The sequence below is a fragment of the Sebastes fasciatus genome, chromosome 3 (genome assembly GCF_043250625.1).
Source record: "Sebastes fasciatus isolate fSebFas1 chromosome 3, fSebFas1.pri, whole genome shotgun sequence".
Taxonomy (NCBI): domain Eukaryota; kingdom Metazoa; phylum Chordata; class Actinopteri; order Perciformes; family Sebastidae; genus Sebastes; species Sebastes fasciatus.
In genome coordinates, this window is record NC_133797.1 from 15,951,662 (window position 1) to 15,979,028 (window position 27,367).

General features: G+C 38.8%; 2 protein-coding genes across 4 annotated transcripts in view; one reads left to right on the forward strand and one right to left on the reverse strand.

Moving 5' to 3' along the window:
* The first annotated feature begins 3,470 nt into the window (after positions 1–3,470).
* On the forward strand, positions 3,471–22,611 carry LOC141764219 (UTP--glucose-1-phosphate uridylyltransferase-like). 2 transcript variants are annotated; one of them, XM_074629248.1, is made up of 10 exons: positions 3,471–3,667; positions 8,357–8,472; positions 11,169–11,276; positions 15,311–15,496; positions 15,593–15,726; positions 16,889–17,186; positions 17,281–17,478; positions 18,391–18,633; positions 18,970–19,074; positions 22,212–22,611. In XM_074629248.1, the coding sequence occupies exons 2-10, from the start codon at positions 8,374–8,376 to the stop codon at positions 22,317–22,319; spliced, it is 1,479 nt and encodes a 492-aa protein (XP_074485349.1). In that variant the 5' UTR covers positions 3,471–3,667; positions 8,357–8,373; the 3' UTR covers positions 22,320–22,611. The 2 variants fall into 2 exon arrangements, with proteins under 2 accessions (XP_074485349.1, XP_074485348.1); XM_074629247.1 differs by lacking the exon at positions 3,471–3,667 and adding an exon at positions 6,345–6,560.
* A 1,953-nt stretch (positions 22,612–24,564) lies between these two features.
* The window catches only part of vps54 (VPS54 subunit of GARP complex), a 30,258-nt gene continuing 27,455 nt past the window's right edge, over positions 24,565–27,367 (reverse strand). For both annotated transcript variants that reach the window (XM_074629245.1, XM_074629244.1), the window contains 3 exons: positions 26,981–27,088; positions 26,749–26,843; positions 24,565–25,983 (listed from right to left, as the gene is read on the reverse strand). In XM_074629245.1, coding sequence (XP_074485346.1) covers positions 25,878–25,983; positions 26,749–26,843; positions 26,981–27,088 — 309 coding nt within the window. In that variant the 3' untranslated portion in view covers positions 24,565–25,877. The remainder of the gene's footprint in view (positions 25,984–26,748; positions 26,844–26,980; positions 27,089–27,367) is intronic.

Below are 27,367 nucleotides of genomic sequence, written 5' to 3' on the forward strand. Positions count from 1 at the left end.
CAGTTCTTGTTTATTCTTCTTTGATGTTCAAAAGTCTCATTATAGTACATTACAGGCACTTATCACAGGTGTTCTTGTATTGGACGTCACAATGAAAATTATATTTTTATTTTGAATTCTACAGAGGGCTTTAAAACATGCAGGTTTTTTTTAGTTTTTTTTTTTTTAAACTCTTTATTCGATTTTTAGATTTTCAAGAAACAAACAGTACATAACTATATCAGCATACAAACATAAACAAAACAAAGAAAAAAACTAAATAAGAATACATTAACAAATAAAATAAATAAGTAAAATGTTAATATATATACAATAACATTTTATATAAAAGTGTTTACAACATGCAGGATTTTCCTCAAATAGTGGAGCAGTTGCCCTTCACCATCATACCCTTCTGTAACACCACCCAAACCATTGCCTAAATACAGTCTGAAATACATATTCTTATGCAGATTTAGCATACAATATAAAGACTACAGTATGTTGGTTTATTGACACATTTTGGCACCATCTCACCCAGGAACTCTAATCCCAAACATTAAGAAAAATGTACCATTATGTGAGTAAATGTGTAAGAGTTGTTCACCCATATACAGTATAAAAGAGATTATCAGATTCTCAGTTTTACATTGAGCTCCAAATTGTTCATCAGAGGCTCATTCAACCTTTTCAACATCTTATAATGTAGGGAAAGTATTTTTTTTAAATATAAAAAAGAAGATTAAAATATGCGAAAATTGTATATATAAAAAAGAAACAGAACTTACAGTGCAATTCAAAATATGAATAAATAGCTCCTAATTTAACTTAATAAAAGGCAAACATGTTTTAAGCCTCAAATTAAAATGGAGACAGTTGGAACAGTTTTCTGGGAGTTTTGTACGTAGAAACTGGAAGCTCCTTTACCATGTTTTGTTTTGGGCTTAAAAGAAGTAGACATGGACTCGACATGAGGTTGAACTATTAAAGTGCATATACAGCGGGTAAAATAAGTATTGAACACGTCACCATTTTTCTCAGTAAATATATTTCCAACGGTGCTATTAACATGAAATGTTCACCAGATGTTGGTAACAACCCAAGTAATCTATACATACAAAGAAACCAAAACAAATAAGTTCAGAAATTAAGTTATGTGTAATAATGTGAAATGACACAGGGAAAAAGTATTGAACACATGAAGAAAGGGAGGTGCAAAAAGGCATGGAAAGCCAAGACAACAGCTGAAATCTATCAGTAATTAGAAAGCAATCCGGCCCCTTGTCAGTGCAAATTAATATCAGCTGGTTCAGGGCCAACTGATGGCCTATAAAAAGGTGACTTATTACCAAGGTGTCACACAAGAAACATCTCATGATGGGTAAAAGCAAAGAGCGCTCTCAAGACCTTCGCAACCTTATTGTTGCAAAACATACTGATGACATTGGTTACAGACGCATTTCTAAACTTCTGAATGTTCCAGTGAGCACTGTTGGGGCCATAATCCGGAAGTGGAAAGAACATCATTTCACCATAAACTGGCCACGACCAGGTGCTCCTTGCAAGATTTCTGACAGAGGAGTGAAAAGAATTATCAGAAGAGTTGTCCATGAGCCAAGGACCACTTGTGGAGAGCTTCAGAAAGACCTGGAATTAGCAGGTACAATTGTTTCAAAGAAATCAATAAGTAATGCACTCAACCGCCATGGCCTGTATGCACGCTCACCACGCAAGACTCCATTGCTGAAGAAAAAGCATGTTGAAGCTCGTTTAAAGTTTGCTGCACAACATTTGGACAAGCCTGTGAAATACAGGGAGAATATAGTCTGGTCAGATGAGAGCAAAATTGAACTCTGTGGATGCCATAATACACACCATGTTTGGAGGACAAATGGCACTGCACATCACCCTAAAAACACCATACCAACAGTGAAGTTTGGAGGTGGGAACATCATGGTGTGGGGCTGCTTTTCAGCATACGGTACTGGCAAACTTCACATAATTGAAGGCAGGATGAATGGAAAAATTTACCGAGACATTCTTGATAAAAATCTGATGCCATCTAACAGGGTAAAGAAGATGAAACGAGGTTGGACATTGCAGCAAGACAATGATCCCAAACACACAGCAAAGGAAACTCTCAATTGGTTTCAGAGAAAGAAAATAAAGCTGCTAGAATGGCCCAGCCAATCACCTGACTTGAATCCAATTGAAAATCTCTGGAAAGAACTGAAGATCAGAGTTCATAGAAGAGGCCCACGGAACCTTCAAGATTTGAAGACTGTGTGGAAGAATTGGCCAAAATCACACCTGAGCAATGCATATGACTAGTTTCTCCATACAGGAGGCGTCTTGAAGCTGTCTTTACCAACAAAGGCTTTTGTACAAAGTATTAAATAAATATCAGTAAGCGTGTTCAATACTTTTTCCCTGTGTCATTTCACATTATTACGCATAACTTTATTTCTGAACTTATTTGTTTTGGTTTCTTTGTATGTATAGATTACTCGGGTTGTTACCAACATCTGGTGAAAATTTCATGTCAATAGCACCTTTAGAAATATATTTACTGAGAAAAATGGTGACGTGTTCAATACTTATTTTATCCGCTGTATGTGCATATCCTGATGAGGCAGACGCTGCACAGTATTGCTGCTTTCTACCATCATTTCAGCCTGAAAACTTACCAGTAAGAATAAGAATTTTATTTTGAGTTTTTTTCTTTTTAATCCAATTTAATTTGAATTAATGAAAACATTGAATACAATTGGGAAACTGATCAGAGTGATTCCTTTCAGGCCCTGTTATAATCTACCTTTAAATGATTTCTATCATGTCTGCCAGTGTTTTGCAGTGGATCATTTTAACCACATGGGAGCAGCATTGATCCATGCTGAACATACTGTAAATGGATACCTGAGAAGGCTTGTTTGTGATCCTCAGTGGCTTCTCCTTATGTGGAAAAATTATAATAAGGGGCTACTATATCCTCTATAAAATCAGTATAAACTGATGGGCTTAAGACTGATAATGAAATCACTACTATTTGATAGTGAGTTTTTTTATGCAGTACAAGTGTGTAACTCCCCTGAGAAGTATGAAGCTGAAGTGTACAGGTGAAAATAAAATTAAGTTGTAAAACTAGAAGTTAGATCAGTTAATTTGCAATAGAATAAACAGGGACTGAGTAAAAATTGTATTAAATTAAAACAAAAATAAATGATATGGAAATTAAACTGACTTTAAATGTAACGAAATATGAGTCAAATGTATTAAAAGCAAAATATATACATGATTAAATTTAAATAAAAACTTTATTTCAATACATAATTGAAATAGCCTATTTGTAGTAAAAATAGACCATCCTAGGTGGGCGGGACATGTTGTCAACTCCCGCTGATTGACGGGTCTCTTCCACCAATCACCGGTCTTGTTTAATACTCAAGCGCTACGTCACTGGCGTTCTGCAGCGTCCTAGGCTGGCTGTCAGCTGCAGCAGCTACATGAAGCTAACAGCAGCAGCAGCAGCAGGAGGAGGAAGCAGAGACTTTTAACCGTGCAACTCGACTTCTTGCTTCTAAAACGGAGTCCTCCTGGTCTGAACGGTAGTCTGTCCCGGTCTGAGGTTGTCCAGGTTGTCCTCGGCTGTGTTTCTGAGGCCCTCCCAGTGATTTGACAGTGTGTTCAGGTGGGTAGTAGCTTCTTCAGACACACCTGTCTCTGGCTGTTTGTGCACGAAAAGTCTGTCAAAAACAAATGTTAGTCTGCACTGTGGGGGAATTTAAATGTCAATTCAAAGCACTAAAACATGTATGAGCTGCAGGCATGAACATGCTTCTGCCCTGTGTGTGGGTGTGTGTGTGTGTGTGTGTGTGTGTGTGTGTGTGTGTGTGTGCGTGTGTGTGTGAGAGAGGGTGTGTGTGTGAGAGAGAGGGTGTGTGTGTGAGAGAGTTTGTGTGTGTGTGTGTGTGAGAGAGGGTGTGTGTGTGTGTGTGAGTGAGAGAGAGAGAGAGGGTGTGTGTGTGTGTGTGTGTGTGTGCGTGTGCGTGTGTGTGTGTGATTCCCACAAAATATACTCAAATAAAATGTGTTTTACATTGTAACATATACACAGCATGATAATACTTTATACAGTATAATTTTATTTCCAGTGGTGGAAGATGTATTCAGATGCTTTCTTTATGTAAAAGTTAAGTACCACAATGTCAAAATATTCTACTACAGTACAAACTACTACAAAGTCCTGCATTCATCATCAAAATATACTGAAAGTATGGAAAATAACATTACTCATTGTGCAGTAAAATGTGTTTTTTCTATTGGAAAATACGGAATAGAAATAAGTACAACAAGTACCTTGAATTTGTATTCAACTACAGTACTTGAGTACTTCGTTACATTCCACAACGGGTAACTTCCTCTCTAAACAAGATTAGAAACAAGACTAAGTAAACAGCTAAAACCACAAGGAAAACAAAGCACAATGTAAAGCAACAAGGCATTTTATAGTGCTTTATGTAAAACAGATATAAGCGTAACCCAAGGCGATATAAAGCAACATAAATGTGATTTTAAAGGGGTTAAATATAAAAGAAGATATAAAAAAAAAATAGGTGAAATAAGAGAAGAAATAGTAACAAAACTAGTAAAAGAAAAAGAAAAAGTAAGTAGTAAGTATTCCTAGGAAACAAGCCAAGAAGATATTAGTTGCTTTAGGGTTATTTAATTTATATATATTGTCATTTTCACAACAATTACAGAAAAGCAATCGTTAACAATGCTCAAACAAATATGTATATATGGAAATAAATAAAACAAAAACAAGTAAAAATTAGAATCTAGGTTAAAATATAGGGATGTAATATAAATATAATGTAATCATATAAAATATTAATTATTTCGCCTTCTTCCTGGTTTTCTAGTTTCATATGATGCCAGTATCGTCACACGCAAAGAAGTATTCAGATCTTTTACTTAAAGGAGCTAAATTCCAAATTCAGAGCCTTTCTCCGGTTGAGGGATTGCCTCCACACGGCTCTCAACATGGTGACAGCTGAGCTGGCGGCTAGCCGCTAACGGTGCTAACAGCACGAACAGTGCAAACAACAGCAACAGTGCTGACAAAGCTAACAGTGTTAACCTGGGGACCGCTAACGCTTCCACGATGACGCCGTGGGATCGGGATGGCGTTGTCAGCTCTAAGGCCCGTATGAGCACAGTGCAGAGCTGGGACTGGCATGCACTAACATTATCTTTACATACACTGCTATATTAATGCTCTGAATTTTGAATTTCACACCTTTAGGTACAGGTAGTAATGTCACAATACTGTAAAAGTAAAAGCCCTGCTTTGAAAATTTTACTTAAGTAAAAGTACACAAGTATTATCATCAAAATATACTTAAAGTACCAAAAGTAAAAGTACTCATTATGCAGAAGGGACCATTTCAGAATAATAATAGAAATTGTACTTAAAGGGACAGTGTGTAGGATTTGGTGACATCTAGTGGTGTGGTTGCAGATTGCAACCAACTGAGTACCCCTCCGCTCACCCCTCCCTTTGTAAGACTGCAGGAACGTGAGCCACCAAGTGCAACACTGCGGTAACGCCGTTCGCCTCGCTCAGAGGCCATCCTTACAATAATAACACTTAGGAGCAACGGAGGTCAGAGGGCGGCTGGCAGTACCACGGTTTTGTACTCTGCGGATCACGTTAACGCAGTTTCACAAGCATGTTGGAGAACTACGGTGGCATTTAGGTAACATAAAAACGTGTAAGGCTCTCACTAGAGCCAGTGTTTGGTTTGTCCGTTCTGGGCTACTGTAGAAATATGGCGGAGTAACATGGTGGACTCCGTGAAGAGGACCCGCTCCCTATGTAGATATGAAGGGCTCATTCTAAGCTAATGAAAACACAATTCTTAGTTTCAGGTGATTATACACCAATGAAAACACAGTTATGTATATTATATTACATTTTTGCTTATAGATCCCCTGAAATGTTACACACTGTTCCTTTAAGGTAAATGTACTTGGTTACATTCCACCACTGATTATCACATTGATGAAGCTTGATAAATACATTTATAAAAAATCAATCATTAAAATTGCAATTAATTGTCTGTCCGTTGACTAATTGATTAGCCAACTTATTGTTTCAGCACTAATTGTTTTCTTAATTGTGTGTCGAACCCAAAATAACTCATAGTTATAGCACTCAGGAGTGTGTGACATGGAGTGGGCAGAACACACTCACTACACACACATACACACACACACACTCTGGCTGTGTGTGATTGGTGTGTGTGTGTCTGTGGGCAGGCCTTGTGCTGAGCTCAGGGTCGGAGCTGCAGATCTGTGAGCTTCCTCTGAGCTGAGGATGAGGAGGACGTCTGTTGTTCTCTGACAGCTGCTGACTTTGGTGTTTTTTCTTTGGGACCATTTTTAATGCACTCATGGAGTCACTGTGAGACAACACATCTGCCACCAAAAACTTGCCCGCTGCTTCCTTTCCACAGATCTTGTCATTGTTGTCTCTTGTTTTTAAGCAGACGTTGGTAAAATGTCTCTAACTGTAGATGGTAAGTTTGTATCCAGGTTGTTTAACCAGATTTTAGGACTTTTTTTTGTGTGTGTGATTAGACATTTGTACCATCGTCCCAGATGTTAATGAGTAATCTTCTGGTTTTCTCACAGCCAATCTGTCTCAGCATTTTACGTAAACAATATTTAAGAGGTTAAAGTACAAAATGCTTTTGGTTTTTAGAAAAGTTTGTCTTGTTAAATGTATCATAAAATATATGAAAACAAGTTCATCCTCACAAACTAATGAACGTTGTCGTCATTTAACTCCAGAAACTGAAACACAATAAGTTTCACTTTTCATCAGTTGATTTTAGACAGCAGCTGTTACTGTTTTTAAATATTATATTATTATTAATGTATATAACATAATAATAATAAATGCAATATTTTAGTAAAAGCGGTGAATTAATGGAACAGTTGTAGTGAGTAACTGAAAATGTGTAGACAAATAAATTTCAGTTTCAAATTAAAAATTGCACGATGACCATTTATTAAAAACAGAAAAATGATGGCAGCCTATTGATTGAGATTTTAGAGATACAAAGATTTCACTTCGGATATGTACTGTAGTTATACAATTTCAAAACCTGAACTATTTGCTTCAACTGATTTGAGTAGAGCTGCATTGATTACTCGTTTAGTTGTCGACACTAATCACCAACTATTTTGATAATCAATTTATCGGTTTGGGCTGCACGGTGGTGCAGTGGTTAGCACTGGTGCCTCACAGCTAGAGGGTTGCAGGTTCGAATCCGGCTTGGGACCCTTCTGTGTGGAGTTTGCATGTTCTCCCCGTGTGAGCGTGGGTTTTCTCCGGGTACTCCGGTTTCCTCCCACAGTCCAAAGACATGCAGGTTAGGTTAATTGTGGACTCTAAAATTGCCCGTAGGCTGAATGTGAGCGTGAATGGTTGGTTGTCTGTCTCTATGTGTCAGCCCTGCGATGGACTGGCGACCTGTCCAGGGTGTACCCTGCCTTCGCCCAATGTCGGCTGGGATCGGCTCCAGCCCCCCCGCGACCCCTAACGGGATAAGCGGTTGCGGATGGATGGAATTTATCGGTTTGAGTAATTTTTTAAGATAAGTCAAAAATCTCTGATTCCAGCTTCTTAAATGTGAATATTTTCTGGTTTCTTTACTCCTCTATGACAGTTAACTGAATATCTTTGAGTTGTGGACAAAACAAGACATTTGAGGACGTCATCTTGAGCTTTGGGAAACACTGATCAACATGTTTCACCATTTTCTGACATTTTATAGACCAAACAACTAATCAATGAATCGAGAATATAATCAACAGATTAATCGATAAAGAAAATAATCGTTAGTTGCAGCCCTATATTTGAGGTTGTTCAAGGTCAACTCAGATATTTTCAGACTGCATCTTCAGAGATATTTATTCTATTAAAATTTGACCATTTTCATGTCAGACAAGGACAAATATCTGTTGAATTTGGTGTTTTAAGGATTGAAAGTGGCTTTAGAAACATAGCAGATATCCAAATCACAGAAAACCTGAAACCTTAGCTTGTTTTTACATTGTGTACATTGATAGATGTTAAACTATCCTGTACTGTTTCATGTGAGTTGATTTCTTCATCTAAAGCCAACAAAGTCATCATTGTAAAGAGCTGTCTGTCTATAAATACTGTCTGAGTTCAAGTGGACACATGTTCGTCTCTGAGCTGTTTTTGCAGCAGTCTGTGACCTCAAACATGCAGATGAACAAATTGTTCTCAGGGTTTGGTCTCTAATGAAGAGTGATATTAAATTGAAGATCTGTGTGTTTGCAGATCTGACCAGAGGAGCGATGACGGAGTTCCAGGAGAAGCTCCGTCAGCAGCACGAGGAGTCGATGCACCGCGAGCTGGAGACGCTGCTCACTACCGCCAACAAGGCCGAGGCTGAGGTGAGACAAACTGTGAATCTCCAAACGTCCCCAAGTTTATATATGAAACACCTCACATCCACAATTAATCCCAGCCGTAATGTTTTAACAGTATTTGGCAGACTAAGCTTGAGCCCTCAACAACTCTACATGTTTCTGTCGAAGATTTCAACTTCTCTTGAGTTTCTTTGAAAATTTATGCCAAACATCATCAAAATGTCACTGTAAGGCAGTGTGTAGGGACTGACTGATGTGGGTTTAGAGGCCGATACAACCATCTTTACATCACAGTTTCCATCTATATCCTCTCAAAAGAGGTGGGGGGAAAAATATCGATTAACCAATCGCAATTTTTTTTACGATTTTGAAATCAATTTTCTTAATGCCAGAATCGATATATTTGCTTCATTTGAGTCTATGCGGAGGTAGAAGGAAGTTACTGCTTTCATTGTTGTAGGCTGAGTAACGTGACGTCATATCCGTTCCGTATTCGCCACCAAAACAAACCACAGCCGGCTGCAGCGAGCCGAAACTAGAAAGTAGAAAACAGCAGAGGGTCCGCGGGATACGGCGGTGGTAAACACTACACATACAGTAAAGTATGGAAACACTTTGGGTTTCACACATTGCAGGAATCTGCATCTTCAGTAAAAGTCCCTAGAAGTGTATGACTTAACTTTTTCCCATTGTCTAGTGTTAAAAAAGTGAACAAAAATTGCAATAAATCATGATATAAAATCGCAATACTTGTAGAATCGCAATACATATTCAATCAGCACCCAAGTATTGTGATCGTATTGAATCGGGAGACGGGTGTATCATCCAAGACCCACCTCTCAGAAACCATCTGCCTTTTCCTGCTTTGTTTTTTGTTGCTATTCATGTTAAACAGGAACAAATTTAGTTTGAGGCAGCATTAACATTTTTAAAAGTGGATTTGTGAACCACAGATTGTATTTGTGGTGGCACACAAGTTTTCATGGACTAATGGATCTATTACAAATATTTGTAAAGTATTGCAAACAGAGAGTCCACTGGGTCATCTTATCACACAGATAACACACAGACTCTGTTGGGAGAGTTTTGGTCTGCTGGTGGAACATGAGGTGAACAACCCTGAGATCACACAAACACACACACATTCATGTACTGCTGCAGTGAATAGGAATATATTGATGACAAACTAGAGACTTTATACACTGTTGAGCTGCAGAGGTTGATCAAAGTAAAGCTGGAAAAATACTTTTCAACAGACCTGAAAATGGGAACAGCAATAACTCCTATACTATCCTCATACAACAGTAAATCTGGTGATATTCAATGTTTTTATTACTATCAATAAATCCCATTAAAAGACCAGAACCGACAGTGAATGTATCTACTAACAAGTATTGTGTGTGTATCAAAGCCTGATATCTCTTCTTCCTCTGTGCCATAGAGCTCCATTCTTGTTCAAAAACTATTAAAACACATCAATGAGCCAATAATCCTGTTTACATTCACATATTTGTATGAGCATTTTGAAGTATCTCATTAGAAAAGCTGTATGGAAACGGCAAAATTCGATTAAACGTCCTCATTTGCAAAAAAAGGTTATTGCGCTCGCTTGAGGTGGTTTTTGCCTTTTTGTCAAAAAAGAGTTGATGCAATATTGGATTATGGAAACATCTTTGAATAAATAAATTCTGACGTAGCGAACATTTAACCAGCTGTTTCTGCTACCAGCATCTTCTCGGATATTCCCATAACATGTGAATGCTTGTTTTCGTCTCCAGACATCATGAAACAGGGAAAATATTAGCCGACACGAAAGAACAATTACAATTTGCTAAATTTATCATGAACATCTTTCTCCATTTTTCTTTTTTAAATGGGTTAGATGGCCAAGGCCACTTGGTTTGTCTACTTATTCCAAAATCTGTTTACTGGTGGATTACTGCCATGTGTAGCGTACAGCGCCAATTTATGACCAAACTACGTCATAAACCCGACTAATTTCTTTTTTTTCGTCATTTCAAAAGTTCGCTTATAATTTGCTTGACAGTTGATTGGAAACACGGCTATTGTTGCACTGCGTTATATGTTCCTTCATTACCATGAACACACACCGTAGTTTATTTTTACTCAATCCCACATACACCGTCCTGCTGCCACAAACACTCACTAGAGCACCAAATGTGGATTAATCTGCCGCTGAAAATAGTCCCCAACAAATGCACTATTTCCTCGTGTTTGTCTAATAAAAACTACAATGAGCAGCTGTTTTAGGAAATTACACGTAATTAAACGTAATAAGTAATTTAATTAGTTAGTGTACATTAATAAACACTACTCTAAATGTGGCAGAGTTTTACCTGCTTTAGACAAAACAACAAGAACAAAAATGTTGAATAGAGTTTAGCTGCAGTGATTGATTGATTAGTTATCGACTATTAAATTAATCACCAACTATTTTGAGTTTTTTTTTTAAGAAAAAAAAGTCAAAATATTCTGCTTCCAGCTTCTTAAATGTGAATATTTTCTGTTTTCTTTACTCCTCTTTGACACTTAACTGAATACCTTTATGTTGTGGACAAAACAATACATTTGAGGACATCATCTTGGGCTTTGGGAAACACTGATCGACATTTTCTGACATTTTATAGACCAAACAACTCATTGATTAATCGAGAAAGTAATCTAGTTTTTTTTCTGATGTTTGCTTTGTTCTGCTTCAGATCTCCAAAAAAGATTTCGATGGCTTCAAGAAGATCTTCCACAGATTCCTGCAGGTCAAAGGTCCTTCAGTCGAATGGGCCAAGATCAACCGGCCGCCGGAGGACTCGGTAAGCACCAGATACCAGCGGTCACACTGTTTACCAGAAGCCAGGGTCTCATGTTGCAATCCTCTGTGCTGTAATCCAAGGTCAGTGTTCATACTGCGGCCCAGTTCAGACGCCAGAACGACAAAGTGTTAACTGACTTTACAGAACATCAGGCTACTTTGTCATAAATCTAACTCGGGACAAAAACACCAGAACATGTCGCTGCATATTCAAGAGTCGACTCAGAAGTCTTGTGCTCACAGTGGGGTTGCCAGGTTGTCCTAACTCTACTCTCAGTTTAACCCAGCTGAATACAGAATGGAGTGGTGACAGCAGCTTTGGAGTTGCTGGAAGGTGTATTTTTTCTTATTTGATGGAGCTAGACAAACATTTTTCCCCTGCTTCCAGTGTTTAGCTGTTGTGCTTTAAGGGGTAAAGCTGGATTTATAGTCAGCACGAGGGGTTAACGACTAAACAGATATTTACAGCGTATTTTTTTATTTATAGTTGGATTTTACCCCTAAAAGCTAGACTTTACATTTATTTTATCCAAAGTGGCTTATAAGTGCACTCAGCCATGTGGGTTCAATTGCAAGAATTATGCAAGTACATCAGCTTCATTAGATATGCTGACCTGCTGCAAGAGCAACATTTAGAGACAATAAGAGACGGAGAAAGAGTTTTGTTTTGTTTGTTTTTATGGGCCAATCGGGATTCCCGTTTCTCCACGTGTCCTGGAAGAAGTGGGAGAAATTACAGTCAAATATTATCTGTTTTATTGAGTTTAAAAACAATTTATAGGCAGGCTATATAAACATCATCAGGCATGTAGATTTATAATATTTTTCGTACACAGAGCGGCTGCTTCAACACTCATCTCATCACTTTCACTATAATCAGTGAAAGTTGCTACACTAGGCATGACAGCAGCGTGTGAGTCGTGCATATGCACCATGGAGATCTCATCTACAAACATAAAAATAGGCCAGTCATAAAGTATATATATATCTTTTCAAATTAAACTACTGATAATGACTTAACAACTGCCAATGAGTGTTTTGGCAGTTTGGTTTTGAGAGTTTCGGTCTGGATTTATTTTGCCAGTACCAGCTGGTGGTTGCTTAGTAACTTTTATCCCTTACATAGCCCAGGTAACTTATAATGTTATTTCACCTCGTCTCATCCATAGAGAGATTGTGTTGAGTAGAAGGTCTGCAGTGTGATTTGCTAGATGTGTTACTGATGAGAAGATTATTGAGTCTTTCTTTAACTTCCTCAGCGTTGTCTTCACTCTCAAAAAGTTGCTCTGGCATTTGAAAACGCAAGCAGCCAATGCTGACCAATCACAGCTCTTGCGGTCCCCACATGGTTCCTCCGTCGCCACCGTAGCCTCGACGAGTAGTTTCATTTTAGGAAGGGTACTACAGCTACACCGTTACCTTGGAGTATACATAGGTACAGTTTAATCCCTCACTGCGGAAGTATAAATCCAGCTTGATGGTGTAGCTATGGCTCTTTCACATAGAGCCACTGCCGCCTATGGTGTAACCTTGATAGCTGATGTGCACCTCCACAAAAATGTAACTCCCATGTCAGGGTTACTGTGGCTGTGTCGATAGACACCATGTGGAGACTGGGATTGGACACATCTAACAGAAACATCTCAACTGCAGGCCTTCTGCTCGTTGCAACCTTTGCTCTCCACCACACTGAATGAAAGACTGTAAATACGACAGGAGGAGGAGGAGGAGGAGAAGCGTGAGCAGCATGTCGGCAGAGCATTCTGTGTTCAGGCACGGTATTAAGTTTACTGTAGGTCGCCTGTGTGGCAGCGCTCAGAGCCCGATACACAGCCGCTGTAGTTTCACACCTCAAAGGGAAAGAAAATAGACTTGAAGTGTAAAAATACTCCGTGGTTTATGTGTGTATAGAAGATCTTGTACAGAAGTAAAAGTAGCAATACCACAGTGTAGAAATACTCTGTTACAAGTCCTGTGTTCAAATTTTTTACTTGCTGAGGACTCAAAGTCAATAAATTCAAATTCCATCTGCACCGCTACACATCACTGTGGTAAAAGGGAAAATGTGTTTTTGTATGATTCGGGTGAACTAATCCTTAAAAAAACCTTCATAGTTTATTAAGGATGGAAGTTGCTGGTTGATAAGTACATAACGATACTTTTACAAAGTTGATCCCTCAAATTTTTGAGATATGAAATCATTAACTGTAATGATTTCTGTATAATCAGTGGCGGAAGGAGTACTCCGTAAATGTGGTAATATTACAGTGTAGAAATATTTTGTTACAAGTAAAAGTCCTGGCGTCAAAATATACTTAAAGTACCAAATGTAAAAGTACTCATTATGCAGAATGGCCTGCTTAAGAATAATATATATATTATATTATTGGTGCATTAATGTGTTCATCACTTTAATGTTGCAGCTTATTTTAATTAATTTATATAAAGTTTATCTGCTGGGTAACTTGTGAAGCCTGTTTAGACAGCTGTATTGATTTTAAAATTGAGGTGTATCTGTTCCCACCAGCGCTCGTAACACAAAGGGAAAGAAGGAAAAAAAGTAAACAGCTGTTGTGAGGAATATAATTAAAGCAGCTCATCTAGAGTTGTGGTGATGCCATCAATGAGTGAAATGTACACCGTAGAGATCCAGACAGCCGTTAACGTCCTGCATCAAGTATAAATCCAACTGTAGTGATAATATAGACTAATCATGTCCTGGAGATGAAAATGATCAATCAGATCATCTGACGGGCAGCATACATGATGTGGGACTGTTCCTTCAGAAACAAGCTAACGAAACCAGATCTGAGCACAGAGAACATTCAGGCTAAAGCCAACTATTTATCAGCGTGACATTTCTCTCTCTCTCGCACACACGCACACACGCACACACGCACACACGCACACACACACACACTGTTCCAGAAATACCAGAGCAGAGTGAAGGTTAGGACTAAGAATAGTGTTGACCGCTGCAGCATTTGAAAGTCTGGTTTTAGAGCGGTGAGTTCAGACAGACGGTGACATTTGTCTCCTGTGAGACTCTGAACGCTGCTGGGCACCCACTTGTATTCATATCAACCTCTCAATCCCCCTCCTCACACCCGCACCCCTCCACTGTGACCTACCCAGTCCCAACTGCTGTTAATAATGACATGATCCCACAGGACATCGTTAACATCATGAAGTCTAATCACAGAACGTGAAACACTATATCCTGAGTGTACTTATGCAAGTAACGTTCGCACAAGGCTGGTTCATGTCACAAGAGAAGAGCAGTAGTAGTAGTAGTTAGTAGGACTGGGTGTTGTATCAAGTATCATTATGTTCTTATCTAACAAAAAACTTGCATCCTTAACCCCTTGCCAATCCAAACTCTTTTTTTTAGAGGGATAGGGGATGTTCATGGGTAGAAAATAAATCAACAGTAGATGTCACATAGAAGTGGTGTACATCATCTGAAAGCTGGGAACCTGAAGATTAATTTCAGATGCAGCTCAGCACTGTGTATGAACAAACTGTTTGCTCTCAGTCCGACTTTGACCTTGACCTCAGTCTGTTCCTGTTTACCTGCAGATTCACAGTGGTTCAGTTCATACTGTCAGTCACCAACTGAGGTCAGAGTTAAACATACTGTATACAGTATATTGTCAATTCTTTGGTCAACTTTTCTCTATTAGTGTAAACTTGTTTTGCAGGAAATTCAGCAATCAGAGACAGAAAACAGTTCATCAGAGTATCCTGAAATCATTCAATTCATAAAAAGTGCTTATATCATCATGGCTTTACTGAATAAAGTCCAGCTTATACTGTAGGTTCCCCCTGCTGTCTAAATCTGCTTTCTGCAGGTGTGTGGATGAGAACACTGTGTCTCTGTATGCATACATTCATTAATGCACAAACATTTTAGGTAGTAAGTTCGTACAAAAGAGAAAGAAAAGGCAAAAACAAATCTTAATTATCAAATTATACAGTACAGTGGTGGATTGTCCATTTTAATTTAATATGTCTGTCTCCGTTGTGTCTGCTCAGATCCAGCCCTACGAGAAGATCAAGACGAAGGGTCTTCCTGACAACATCACCGCCAGCCTCAACAAGCTCGCTGTGGTCAAACTGAATGGCGGACTGGGAACCAGTATGGGTTGTAAGGGCCCCAAGAGTCTGATCAGCGTCCGCAACGAGAACACCTTCCTGGACCTGACCGTCCAGCAGATTGAAGTAGAGACACACAAAACACCACAACAAGCATCTCCGAATCTCTGAACCGCTGAGGTTGAACTGAACTCTCTGTTTCTCTGTTGTTGTCGTTTTCAGCATCTGAACAAAACATTTAACGCCGACGTGCCGCTTGTTCTCATGAACTCCTTCAACACTGACGAAGACACAAAGAAGATCCTGCAGAAATACAAACACCACCGCGTCAACATCCACACCTTCAACCAGAGCAGGTACAGCACGCACGCACGCACACGCACACGCACACGCACACGCACACGCACACACACACACCAACCAACCAACCAACCAATGAGGACACATTTGAAAATGTTATTTTAATGTGTGGTAGGTTTTTCCAGTCCACACATGACACAGTTTCTGCCATGCAGCTTTTAGACATGTTGGTTCTTGTTTACTGTGTTTGCATGAAGAGCGGGCAAGTCATTTTTTTTACACTCAATCCTATTCAGGGTTGGGAGGACTACTTTAAATATTTATTCTGATTAGGGCTGTCAATAAATTAAAATAGTTACTCGTAATTAATTGCAAATGAATCGCACAATTTGTATCTGTTCAAAATGCACCTTAAATGGAGATTTGTCAAGTATTTAATACTCTTATCAACATGGGAGTGGGCCAATATGCTTGCTTTATGCAAATGTATGTATATATATATGATTTGAAATCATTAATAACACAGAAAATGACATATTGTCCAGAAACCCTCACAGGTACTGCATTTAGCATAAAAATATATGCTCATTCAAATATCTTGAGGTCAGAGTTCAAGGAACCCTTTGAAACTGGCCATGCCAGTTTTTCCTCTCCAAAATTGAGCGTAATATTGGAGCGTTATTTAGCCTGCGACAAGCCAGAATGACATGGTTGGTACCAATGGATTCCTTAGGTTTTCTAGTTTCATATGATGCCAGTATCATCACTCTAGCTTTAAAACCACTACAATTTCCGAAACCTCTGTTGGATTTTTCAGAGGTTAATTAAAAATAGCAAGCTGCATTAATGTGTTAAAGAAATTAGTGACGTTAAAACGAATTTGCGTTTGCGCCTTTGACAGCCCTAGTTTTAATACTTTCAATTGGTTGGTACCCGAAAGGTTTTGAGATTTGATACCCAGCTCTGTTAGTGACCACCAGGTCCCCATAGACAGTTTATTTAGATTGTAAATTTGACGGGAATCTGGGCTCAAGGCCGTCAGCTGTGACAACTTTTTAGTGTCATTAAATAGTTATTAAAATGGTAAATTACTACAAAAGTTCCTTTTGCAATGACACTAATGCATAATCTTACACTTTGATGCAGCATAAGAGAAACATTCCTTAAAGTGTTGAATTTGTCTCCTGTGACGTCAGTGATCAATTGTTCTCCTCGCAGGTATCCGAGGATCAACAAGGAGTCTCTGCTGCCGATCGCCAAAAACATGGGGATGAGCGGTGAGAACGGGGAGGCCTGGTACCCGCCGGGTCACGGAGACATCTACGCTAGCTTCTCCAACTGCGGGCTGCTGGACAAACTAATCGCCGAGGGGAAGGAGTACATCTTCGTGTCCAACATAGACAACTTGGGCGCCACCGTCGACCTCTTCATCCTCCACCACCTGATGAGCCAGCCGGCCGACAGGCGCTGCGAGTTCATCATGGAGGTCACCGATAAGACCAGAGCTGACATCAAGGTTAGTGCAGGTTTTTATTCATGTGATGATCTTGGCGAGGTGTGGGGAGCTTTTGCTCAGCCTCTCGGTTCTTCCCGTTTCCTCCTCTCTGCAGGGTGGTACGCTGATCCAGTACGAGGATCGCCTGAGGCTGCTGGAGATCGCGCAGGTGCCGAAGGCCCACGTGGACGAGTTCAAGTCCGTCACCAAGTTCAAGATCTTCAACACCAACAACCTGTGGATCTCTCTGCCCGCCATCAAGAGGCTGCAGGAGAAGAACGCCATGGACCTGGAGATCATCGTCAACCCAAAGGTGACGGACACAAATAATTCATATTTTTACAGCAACAAGGTCTTTAGGCTGTTTACACATGACTGTTCTCACTACCCATATTTGTCTTTTTAGGGGAGTACAGGGGTCTTTAGGGGGATATAGCAGGTCAACAGTAGATGCCACATATAAGTGGTGTTCAACATCTGAAAGCTGGAAAACCTGGAGATTAATTTGTGTGTCAAGTGTCAAGTTGTTCTAGTCATAAATCAGAAATAAACATTAATTAATTAATTAGAATAAATTGTGAAAGTGTTATAAATGTTTAGAACATTATGATAGAAGTATATGATGGCCATTCCCATCCTCACTTGTGTCTCATAAGTTGTTGCAGCAATTTTTGGGTTCATACCATTTGTAACACAGATTGGTGCTAAATTTAACAATTTTTTACCGATCAAGAATTGACAAAAATGATCAATAATCCCTCCAAAATACCACATTAAGATACCAAGACACCATAGAAAAAGCTATGCTGTGATTTGGAATCAAATTCTTCTACAAGGTTGGTATCAATTCTATTCAATTCATTAGGGTTTCTAGTTTCATATGATATCTGTACCTTTACTCTAGCTGTAAAACTGAACTGCTACAGCCTCTGAAAGACAGTAAAGTCGGTCATGATCGCGGGCCGGTATCAGGGGGTTAAAGTTGCTCCTGAAATTTAATGTTTGCAGCCCATAAATCTGAATCTGATTCTCTGATGTATAGTGATGAGTGATGTATTCTTAAATTCAGTCTTATTTAATGTAACAGGTCGTACGCTGGCATGTCTAGCAAATCTAAAAAGTTTGAGATTTGAAAAAGCAGCTATTGAATCCCGACATGAACCAACAACTTTTTCTGTTGAAAGAATCACTCGATGCTAACCCAAACCCTTGAATGTCTCTTCAGACGCTGGACGGCGGTTTGAACGTCATCCAGCTGGAGACAGCTGTGGGCGCCGCCATCAAGAGCTTCAATAACGCCATGGGTGTGAACGTCCCCCGAAGCCGCTTCTTGCCGGTGAAGACATCGTCCGACCTGCTGCTGGTGATGTCGAACCTGTACAGCCTAGACGCCGGCTCGCTCACCATGAGCAAGAAGAGAGAGTTTCCCACCACGCCGCACGTCAAGCTGGGCAGCTCCTTCACCAAGGTCAGCAGCGACTGGAAAACACGAGCAGGGAAACATTTAAATACTGCTGCGGTTGTCAGTTTTACTTCTTTATCTGTTTCTTTTATGTGGAACAGCCATCTTATTATCATAAGATCAGGAGTCCATCACTTTATCTCAAGATAAAAAAAGTATTATTTTGTGATTTGTCTGGTTATCTTGAAGAAAAAAAAAAAAAAGTTTCTTGAGATAATTATCTTATTTGTTTTCTCGTTGATAAAAACAAAACTTTTTGTCTTATATCAGATATCTTTAAAAGTGCAACTATTTCCAGGAATTGGACGATTGATATTGAGTTTGATGTTGTTTGTTGTGCAGGTTCAGGAGTATTTGTCCAGGTTTGAAAGCATCCCGGACATGTTGGAGCTCGACCACCTCACTGTATCGGGAGACGTCACCTTCGGAAAGAACGTCTCTCTGAAGGTAAACAACATTTCCAGTCATTAATGCTGCGCTGATGATTTTTGGTATAAAAAATATAATTCTACTGCGGCACACAAAGTAATAGTATAGTAAGTCATAAAAAATCATAGCATTGTATGACATGAAAAAGTCATAGTATTGAATGTTGAAAAAATAAGTTATAGTATAGTATGTCTAAAAAAATAAAAAAGTCATAGTATACAGTAGTATGTTGAAAAAAGAAATAGTATAGTATGTTGACAAACTAAAAAAAGTCATAGGGTATGTCGAGAAAAAAAAATTCAAAAGTCATGGTATATGTCAAAAAAATAAGAAGTCATACTATACTATGTTGAAAAAGTAATAAAAGTCATAGTATAGTATGTCGAAAAAAAAAAAAAAAAAGTCATGGTGTATAATGTCGAAGAAAAAAAAAGTCATACCATACTATGTTGAAAAAGTAATAAAATTAATAGTATGTCAAACAAAATTCATTCAATTTAAAAAGTCATGGTAAAGTATGTCAAAAAATAAAAAGTCATACTATAATATGTCGAAAAAAAGTCATAGTATAGTATGTTAAAACATTTCATGAAATAAAGTTATAGCATAGTATGTCGAAAAATGTAATGAAGAAAAGTCATAGTAAAGTATGTAAAAAAAAAAAATTATGAAAAAACTCCTAGTATAGTTTACATACAATACATGTAGAAAAATTTCACCAAAAAAAGACATAGTACAATCTGTCGAAAAATTTAATGAAAAGAAAATCATAGTATAGTATGTTGAAAATTTTCATGAAAAAAAAGTCATATAGTATGTTGAAACATTTCATGAAATAAAGTTATAGCATAGTATGTCGAAAATTTTAATGAAGAAAAGTCATAGTAAAGTATGTCGAAAAATTTCAACAAAAAAAGACACGATATAGAATGTTGAAAAATTTCATAAAAAGTCATATAGTATGTCAAAAATCTTTTTGAAAAAAGTAATTGTTTAGCATTTTGTGAAATTTTATTATAAAAAGTCATAGTATAGCATGTTCGAAAAACTAAAGTCATAGTATAGTATATAGAAAAAAATGTAAAAGTCATAGAATAGTATGTCGACAATTTTTAATTGTCATAGTCGCGGTCGCAGCAGATGGCCGTCCACTCAGAGCCCGGTTCTGCTCCAGGTTTCTACCCGCTAAACGGGGAGTTTTTCCTGGCCACAGCGCGCTCCGGTGCAATGCTCTTGGTGGGACCTCTTGTTGGGTCTCTAAACTATAGAGTACGGTCTAAGACTACGGCTATATAAAAATAAATTGAATTGAATAGTATAGTATGGTGAAAAAAAACATTGTATAGTATACCGAAAAAAATTAAAAAGTCATAGTATAGTATGTCGAAAGAATTTATAAATTCCATAGTATAGTATGGTGAAAAAAAACACGTTGCTGTGGGATGGCATTCCATTCCTCAACCAGGATTCAACTTGCCTTATCACACGGGCCTTATCCAGATTAGATCAACGTGGCATGCCGATGCTTGTAGCAGACACCAAATGATCACTAGTAGGGCGCAGCACCCAACAGGCCAGACCTGATTGGCAGCACCTGGAGCTCAAAACTAGAGTCATACCAACAGGAGAATACACTGTTTAGCATTCGCAGAGAATTTTGCCAATGCAAGCATCAGCATGCCACGTTGGTCTAATCTGGATAAGGCCCACATGATAAGGCAAGATGAAGCTGGTGTTCCGCAAAACCAAGTTGCATCCTGGTTGAGGAATGGAACACCATCCCACAGCAACATGTGACCAGGTTGGTGACCAGCATGAGGAGGAGGTGCCAGGCTGTTGTGGCTGCGTATGGATCTTCCACCGCTACTGAGGCTCCTGACGGTGTATTAAATGAATAAAGTGTAAAATTGCCAATATGTCTTGTTTGTTCCTTGTTACTGATAGAGTTCAATCATCCAATCCACCAAACAACTCAAAACAAGACTCAGTACCAACAGGAGAATACACTGTTTACCATTGAAAGAGCATTTTGACAAATTTCATTTGGGCGCTACCCAGATAATCAGCTGTGCTGCTCATCCCACAAATGCATGATCCTTACAAGTTGGACATCATTGTGAAGGTAAATAAACAGGCTTTCCAACAATGTAAAATACAATGCCAATTAGCATTGTAACAACAGAGAAATAATCCACCAAACACAAATTTCCAAACTTTTTTTTTCGAGTTTATGTCGAATAAAAATTCGTCATACTATATAGAATGTCGAAAAAAAAAAAAAAAGTCAGAGTATATATGTCGAAAAAATTTAGAAGTCATAGTAACGTATGGCGAAAAAAAACATTGTATATCAGGGGTCTCCAACCTTTTTTCCTCTGAGTGCTATTTTGACTAAATGAAACTGGCCGAGATTTACTCATATTTTATATTATTATTAACATTTATTCACATTGCTCAGCTCCAACCAAACCAGCTGAATAAGCTTTTTTTTTAAAAAGTCATAGTATAGTATGTCAAAAAAAATTTAAAAGCTATACTTTAGAATGTCGGAAAAAAATTTAAAAGTCATAGTGTAATATGTCGAAAAAATAAAAACAGTCATTTTATAGTATATCTAAAAAATAATAAATAATTAAATACTTACATATCCCTGACAGCTAAAGTTACTAGTTCCTTTAAAATTAAGATTTTACATACAAAACATATGAAGAACTTTTAAAATGATGAATCGCGAAAAAATAATCCACAACTGTTTTGCTGATCAAAAGTTTGTCAGTTTTTTTGAGCAATATTTCATAATTCCAGCTTCACAAATGTGAAGATTTGCTGCTTTTCCTTTGAATAATGTTAATAATATTAATGTATTAGTAATAATGTTGAGGTTTGGACTGTAGGTTGGACTTAACAGAAACAGTATTATATATTATATCATTAGATAACAGTCACAGGTGACAATTTTCTACTTAAAGTACATTCTCCTGATGATACTTTTACTGAAGTAACATTTTCGATGCAGGAATTTTACTTGTAACAGAGTATTGTTTTAGTACTTTTACTTCAATGAAGCATCTGAATACTTCCTCCACCACTGCAGACAATAAACCATTAAAATGACTTCACTGTGTTTAATAATAAAACGTTTGTACCTTCACCAGGGAACCGTCATCATCATAGCCAATCACGGTGACCGGATCGATATTCCCGCCGGAGCGATGCTGGAGAACAAGATCGTTTCAGGAAACCTGCGTATCCTCGACCACTGAGGCCTTCTGGGAAAACAAACAACACACAAACAAACAAGCCATATGCACCTTTAAGAGACTCAAACTGGGATTATTTTCCTTCTCTTCACTGATGAACTATCAGTTTGTTTTTGTTTGTTGTCAATGCAAAGCCAACCTGTAAGGGTCAAAAGGTCAACCTCCTCCTCGTTCTTCTTGATGCACTCTGCAGACATGAAGAAACTTACTGCTGTTACTGCAAACAATCGAAAGTCTAAGAGCCCGCTGTTGTCGTCCGTTTCTGCTGTCAAATAAAGAAGTGCAATATGGGTCAGCTGAGTGTTGTGTGATGTTTAGACAGTATAGTCGTTCAGAGTTAATTAGTTTTAAATGTTTTTTAATTGAGCTCAGTTTTATTTCTCATTCTCGATTTTTTAAAATGTTCAGTTTCAAAATGAGAGTCTCCCGAAACTCGGACTGCAACTAATGATTTATTATAAATTAAAATTAACAATTTCAACCTCAAAATGATTCAGTTTACTGTCATTTAAGACGAGAAACAGCAGCAAATTATCACATTTAAAGGTGCACCACGTCTTGTAGAAAGTCAGAAATTTCTGTGTAATTGTGATATTTAACGCTAGAGATTGTAGGCTATTAGTTGTACAATGAAGGTTTCATCTGTTAAACATCTTTTGTGGTTGATAATAATTATAATAATGAAGGTTATTTATATAGCACTTATCAAAATGAGTGCACATTACCATGTGCTTTACAAGGCGGACATAAAAATAATAAAAGATAGAATCCAATACCAGATACACGCACATTTACACATATTTGCAAACAAATATAAATAAATCCCAACGTGGTCTACAAACTACAAGTGGCCTACATATAGGATCTAACAGGATGTCACTATTCTTGTTTTTGCTTTTCCTCAAAGTAGGGTAATTATGTTATCCGTATCAGCGCGATATCACACAAGCCTTAAAACAAACAAAAAAATGTGCAGCAGATAAACAGACTGAAGAACAATAAGTCGCTCCGTCATCCTGTTTTATTCACATCAGGTTTGAAGGATTCAAGACATTTTGGATTCTCAGACATGCAGCCTGACGCATTCACACACACACACTCACGCATTCACACTCACACGCACACACACACACAGTGGTATGGTAGGCACACTGTAGTGGAGAGCTCAGATGTGTCGTCTCTGACAGTATTGATCAAAAGTAGGCACTTCTGAAGCAGACAGTGATGATAGTTGATGCTTTTTGTTCTCACTAAACTGACAGCTGCGGTCACATCACACACTCTGATTCACTTTGACTTTAAACTGTCGTCTGCCCTCACATATAAAGACGATTTACGTAGATTTGTTCCTGAACTGGGACAGTCAAGAACAGCTGTGGTTGTAGTGTCACATTATCACAGGATAACAAAGTAGTTGTCTCATGATATCCAGATATTATCTTGGAAAAAAATAAATATTTTCTCTGTAATAAACTTGTTGTATTAAAGTACTTTAGCTGATTAATGCAGTGACACAAAAACCACAAGAGATGAGCTCCAGCATCTGTTCTCTTTTCATCTTGTATCTTTTGGGAGCGAAACGCTGCCTGTAGTGTTGGTGTAGGTTTCAGAGACTGAAGGTGATGTGACCGCAGCTGGACAGGTGTGTTTGTTTGGTCGGAGCTCAGAACGACTGAACTTCACTCAGGAACAGAAAATCTGACGTTTGCAGAAAACTGCACTGGAAAACGGTAATGCCAAACGGAGCACAGCCAGGCAGAACACCTGACAACACCTGTGTGTGGGTGAACCACAGCGGTGCAGGAGATTCAAGGACTGTGCGAAACGGTTCCTCGTCAATTTGTTAAAGTTAGAAATTTTAGTTCAAGTACAGAACTTGCAAGAACACAAGTCCATTTTACAATACAACAGTGTATTAGGGCCATTGTAGGTAAAAAAAAAAAAATGTTTCTCAGAAATATGCCACAGAATATCAGTTTTTTTCTTGTACATTTTTCACTTAAAAATGTCGCAAATTTGTTAGATTATTTTTTTTTAAAATGTTCTGCTTGTGTTTAAATTAGCTCAACTACTTAAATTTTTAGTGCTCATGTTTCAAACTGTTTTATTTTGAAGGAATTAGGACAGATTTTGGAATGTGGAACGGAGGTGAGACGAGGCAGAATGTGACAGCACCTGAAAGCACCATGAGGAAGTGACTTCTAGCATTGGTTTCAGGTACATTTTCAGGACGCGGCCCACTGTTGCATTTGATTGGTCCACGTGTTGTGATGTGACCTGGGAAACATGACTCGGTCACATGATTATTTTCAGACATTAGGAGCGACTTCGGCTTTCCTCTCGACGCTTACTTTTCATTCAGGAGAGCAGATTTGTGTCTGAAGAAGTTTTCCTGTTCATGGAGACGTGAATTTATTTTGGCTAAACACGACGAATCTGCTGTTGAAAAATAAATCAGATTTTCTGTTCCGCTTTGAGTCGTTTCAGCTTCAGAGGAAACAAAAAGCTCACATTCTGTTCATGCAGATTAAATAAAACTACATTAGTAGGGAGAACAGTAGTTTGAGTCGACAGCTGATTTTCATGCTTCATGTTATGCAGTCAAACGCATCAATTAACTACACGTATAAAAATGACCTTCGTCTCTGGATCATCACGACTGAATATCACTCGGCTGATGAAAACTTAATGCATAATTGGACAGTTTGAAGGAAACAAAAGTGTAATTGAAGAGTTTATTTCCCAAATCAGAAAGTGTTTTACTTTGGTAACGACAGGCTGTAGCTGAGAGTTGTGATGCTTCCACAGTCTGGATGTTGTTTATTTAAAGTTTTCAGGAAATTAACTCTTCAGTTACACATTTCTGAGTTCCTCCAGATCTCAAACTGTATGAAAATATTCTTGTTTTGAGTAAAGTTTAAGAATCAATTTTACCACCACAGCGAATAAAAGCAAAACCAGCTGATGAATGAGGTTTGGAAAAAGTTTGGAAACACGGTGAAGGAACCCTGTTGATGCTTTCAGAGCAGGAAGGAGAAAAATATTCTTTCCGGAGCGAATCCCGTTATCTGAACCCTGAATCCTCGGCTGGGAAGTTTAAGCAAAAAGTCTGCGAAACCAGCGACAGAAAAATTCGGTCTCAGTGTGCGTTGATGATAAAAATTCCTTCAGCATCCAACATCTGGAGAAAAAGTCCGCCACAGTATAGAATGTTTTCAAGACAACAGAAAAATAAATTACCCCGTCATTTCTTAAACATTATCTACACCCTTTGCTCCCACTAAAACTGCCTCTAATAATTTACTATTTCTGTTGAATTGCACACAGTGAGATGAGGTGGCAGCAGTTTTTAAGGAGGCTGTGTGTGTTACTTGATAAAGTCTTTGAAGGTGGAGCTGTTCAGGAAGCCGCCAGCGTGTCGCTGCTCTTCTTCTCCCAGGTTTAGTATTTTTGGTCCCTCCGGGCCTCCTCCACCCTCGGCCGGCCGCCGTCGGCCCCTGAGGTCGGCGCCCCGTCGCCGGGTCAGTAGGTCGGTCCTGGACGTCCTGTCGCCGTCCTCCATCACCTCTTCTGCTCCCAGATCTCGGCCATGTTCAAGTCGAGACAGTCAAGGCTCTTCAGTGCCTGGACGTTCTCCGTGTAGAATGCAACGTCCACCGACACCAGCCTGCAAACAACCACAGCCACTGAAACCGTTAAACTGGAAATATTCATTGATTATGTGATTGATAGATAAATAATTGACATCTATTTTGTTGTCTTTAAACGCAAAAATGCTCAAACACTTCCTGTTTCCAGCTTCCCAACTGTGAGGATTTACAGCTTTTCTCTGAGTTTTGGACGGTTGAGCTGCATTCACACCAAGTTATGCGTCGCTTTTGAAAATGACAGTTCTCCCATTCATTTGAATGTGTGTGGTGCGTTTAAGCTGCAAACGAACAAAGCGGCCTACGGTGAAAAGTTGAAACAGAATCAACTCGAGAAACGCAACCTGACATCACGCTGCAGCGGCCGGCGATCCAGAGCTGTAAAACCCCTCCATGAGGGAACAAAAACGTTAATAGACGTGCAGTCGCTTGGCGTTAAATGAGCCATTAATACTGTAGGAGAGGCTCCCACACTGCCGCACAACCCTGCACTAATCGCCGCAAAGCCTGATTTGGTGTGAAAGCAGCCTTGGTCGGACAAAACAAAACATTTGGAGACATAAATTTGGAGCATTTTACAAAGAATGGTGTTTAGATGGATTTCCTTCCAGAACGCTCTTGAATCTTACAGACTTGATGCAAATAGATAATCCATCAAAGTTCGCTGCAGTTTGTTGCCTCCTTTTAAGGTAATGTTAAAAATAAAATAAAATGCTGACTCCTTGACTGTGACGAATTGTCTGTTTGTCGAGTCTGTGTGCGGGAGTGTGTGCGTGTATGTGTACCCGTTCTGTGGTCCTCCGTCATTAACGACCCCGAGTCGAGCCAGCTGCCTCTTCAGGTGCATCTTAAAACTGGCATTGATCCTCAGAAACAACATCTGTGGATGAAAACACACATCTGTCTGAAAGCGCAGCATGTTTCTGTTCACACTGCAGACCTGAACTTTAACCTCGCACTCAACGAACCACATCTTATTATATTAACGACAGAAGAGTGAGTTGTGTTGAGTCTCACCTGCATCTGTTCTTCAGGTAAGAGTTCAGAAATGGCTTCGTGCATCTTCATCATCTGTTTACAGGCGGTTCTGAAGCAGACCGAGGGCATCGGAGCCTTCACTTCATACTGAGGACACAACAACAACAAATCATTAAGCAGCCGAGACCACATGACTAAACACATCTGCAACACAGCTGGGAAATCAAACAACCCAAAGTACACCGGTTCAGCATTTCCCCCTACATAGACTGTCTTGGAGGGGTGGAGAGGACCGGCTCACGGATGGACGGTGTATATGGTACATATTTTTATGAGATAAACATTAAGAAAAGTAATAACAATAATGAATCTGTTCTTCTCTGGTGGTCCAGAGACAGTGTCTGATGTTTCTGCATCACCTCGGCC

What these genes read in the sequence shown, in the direction of transcription:
- LOC141764219 (XM_074629247.1), top strand. An exon ending in CACACCTTCAACCAGAGCAG is followed by an intron (nt 15,727 to 16,888) that starts GTACAGCACGCA and finishes TTCTCCTCGCAG; the next exon opens with GTATCCGAGGATCAACAAGG. An exon ending in TGGGCAGCTCCTTCACCAAG is followed by an intron (nt 18,634 to 18,969) that starts GTCAGCAGCGAC and finishes TTTGTTGTGCAG; the next exon opens with GTTCAGGAGTATTTGTCCAG.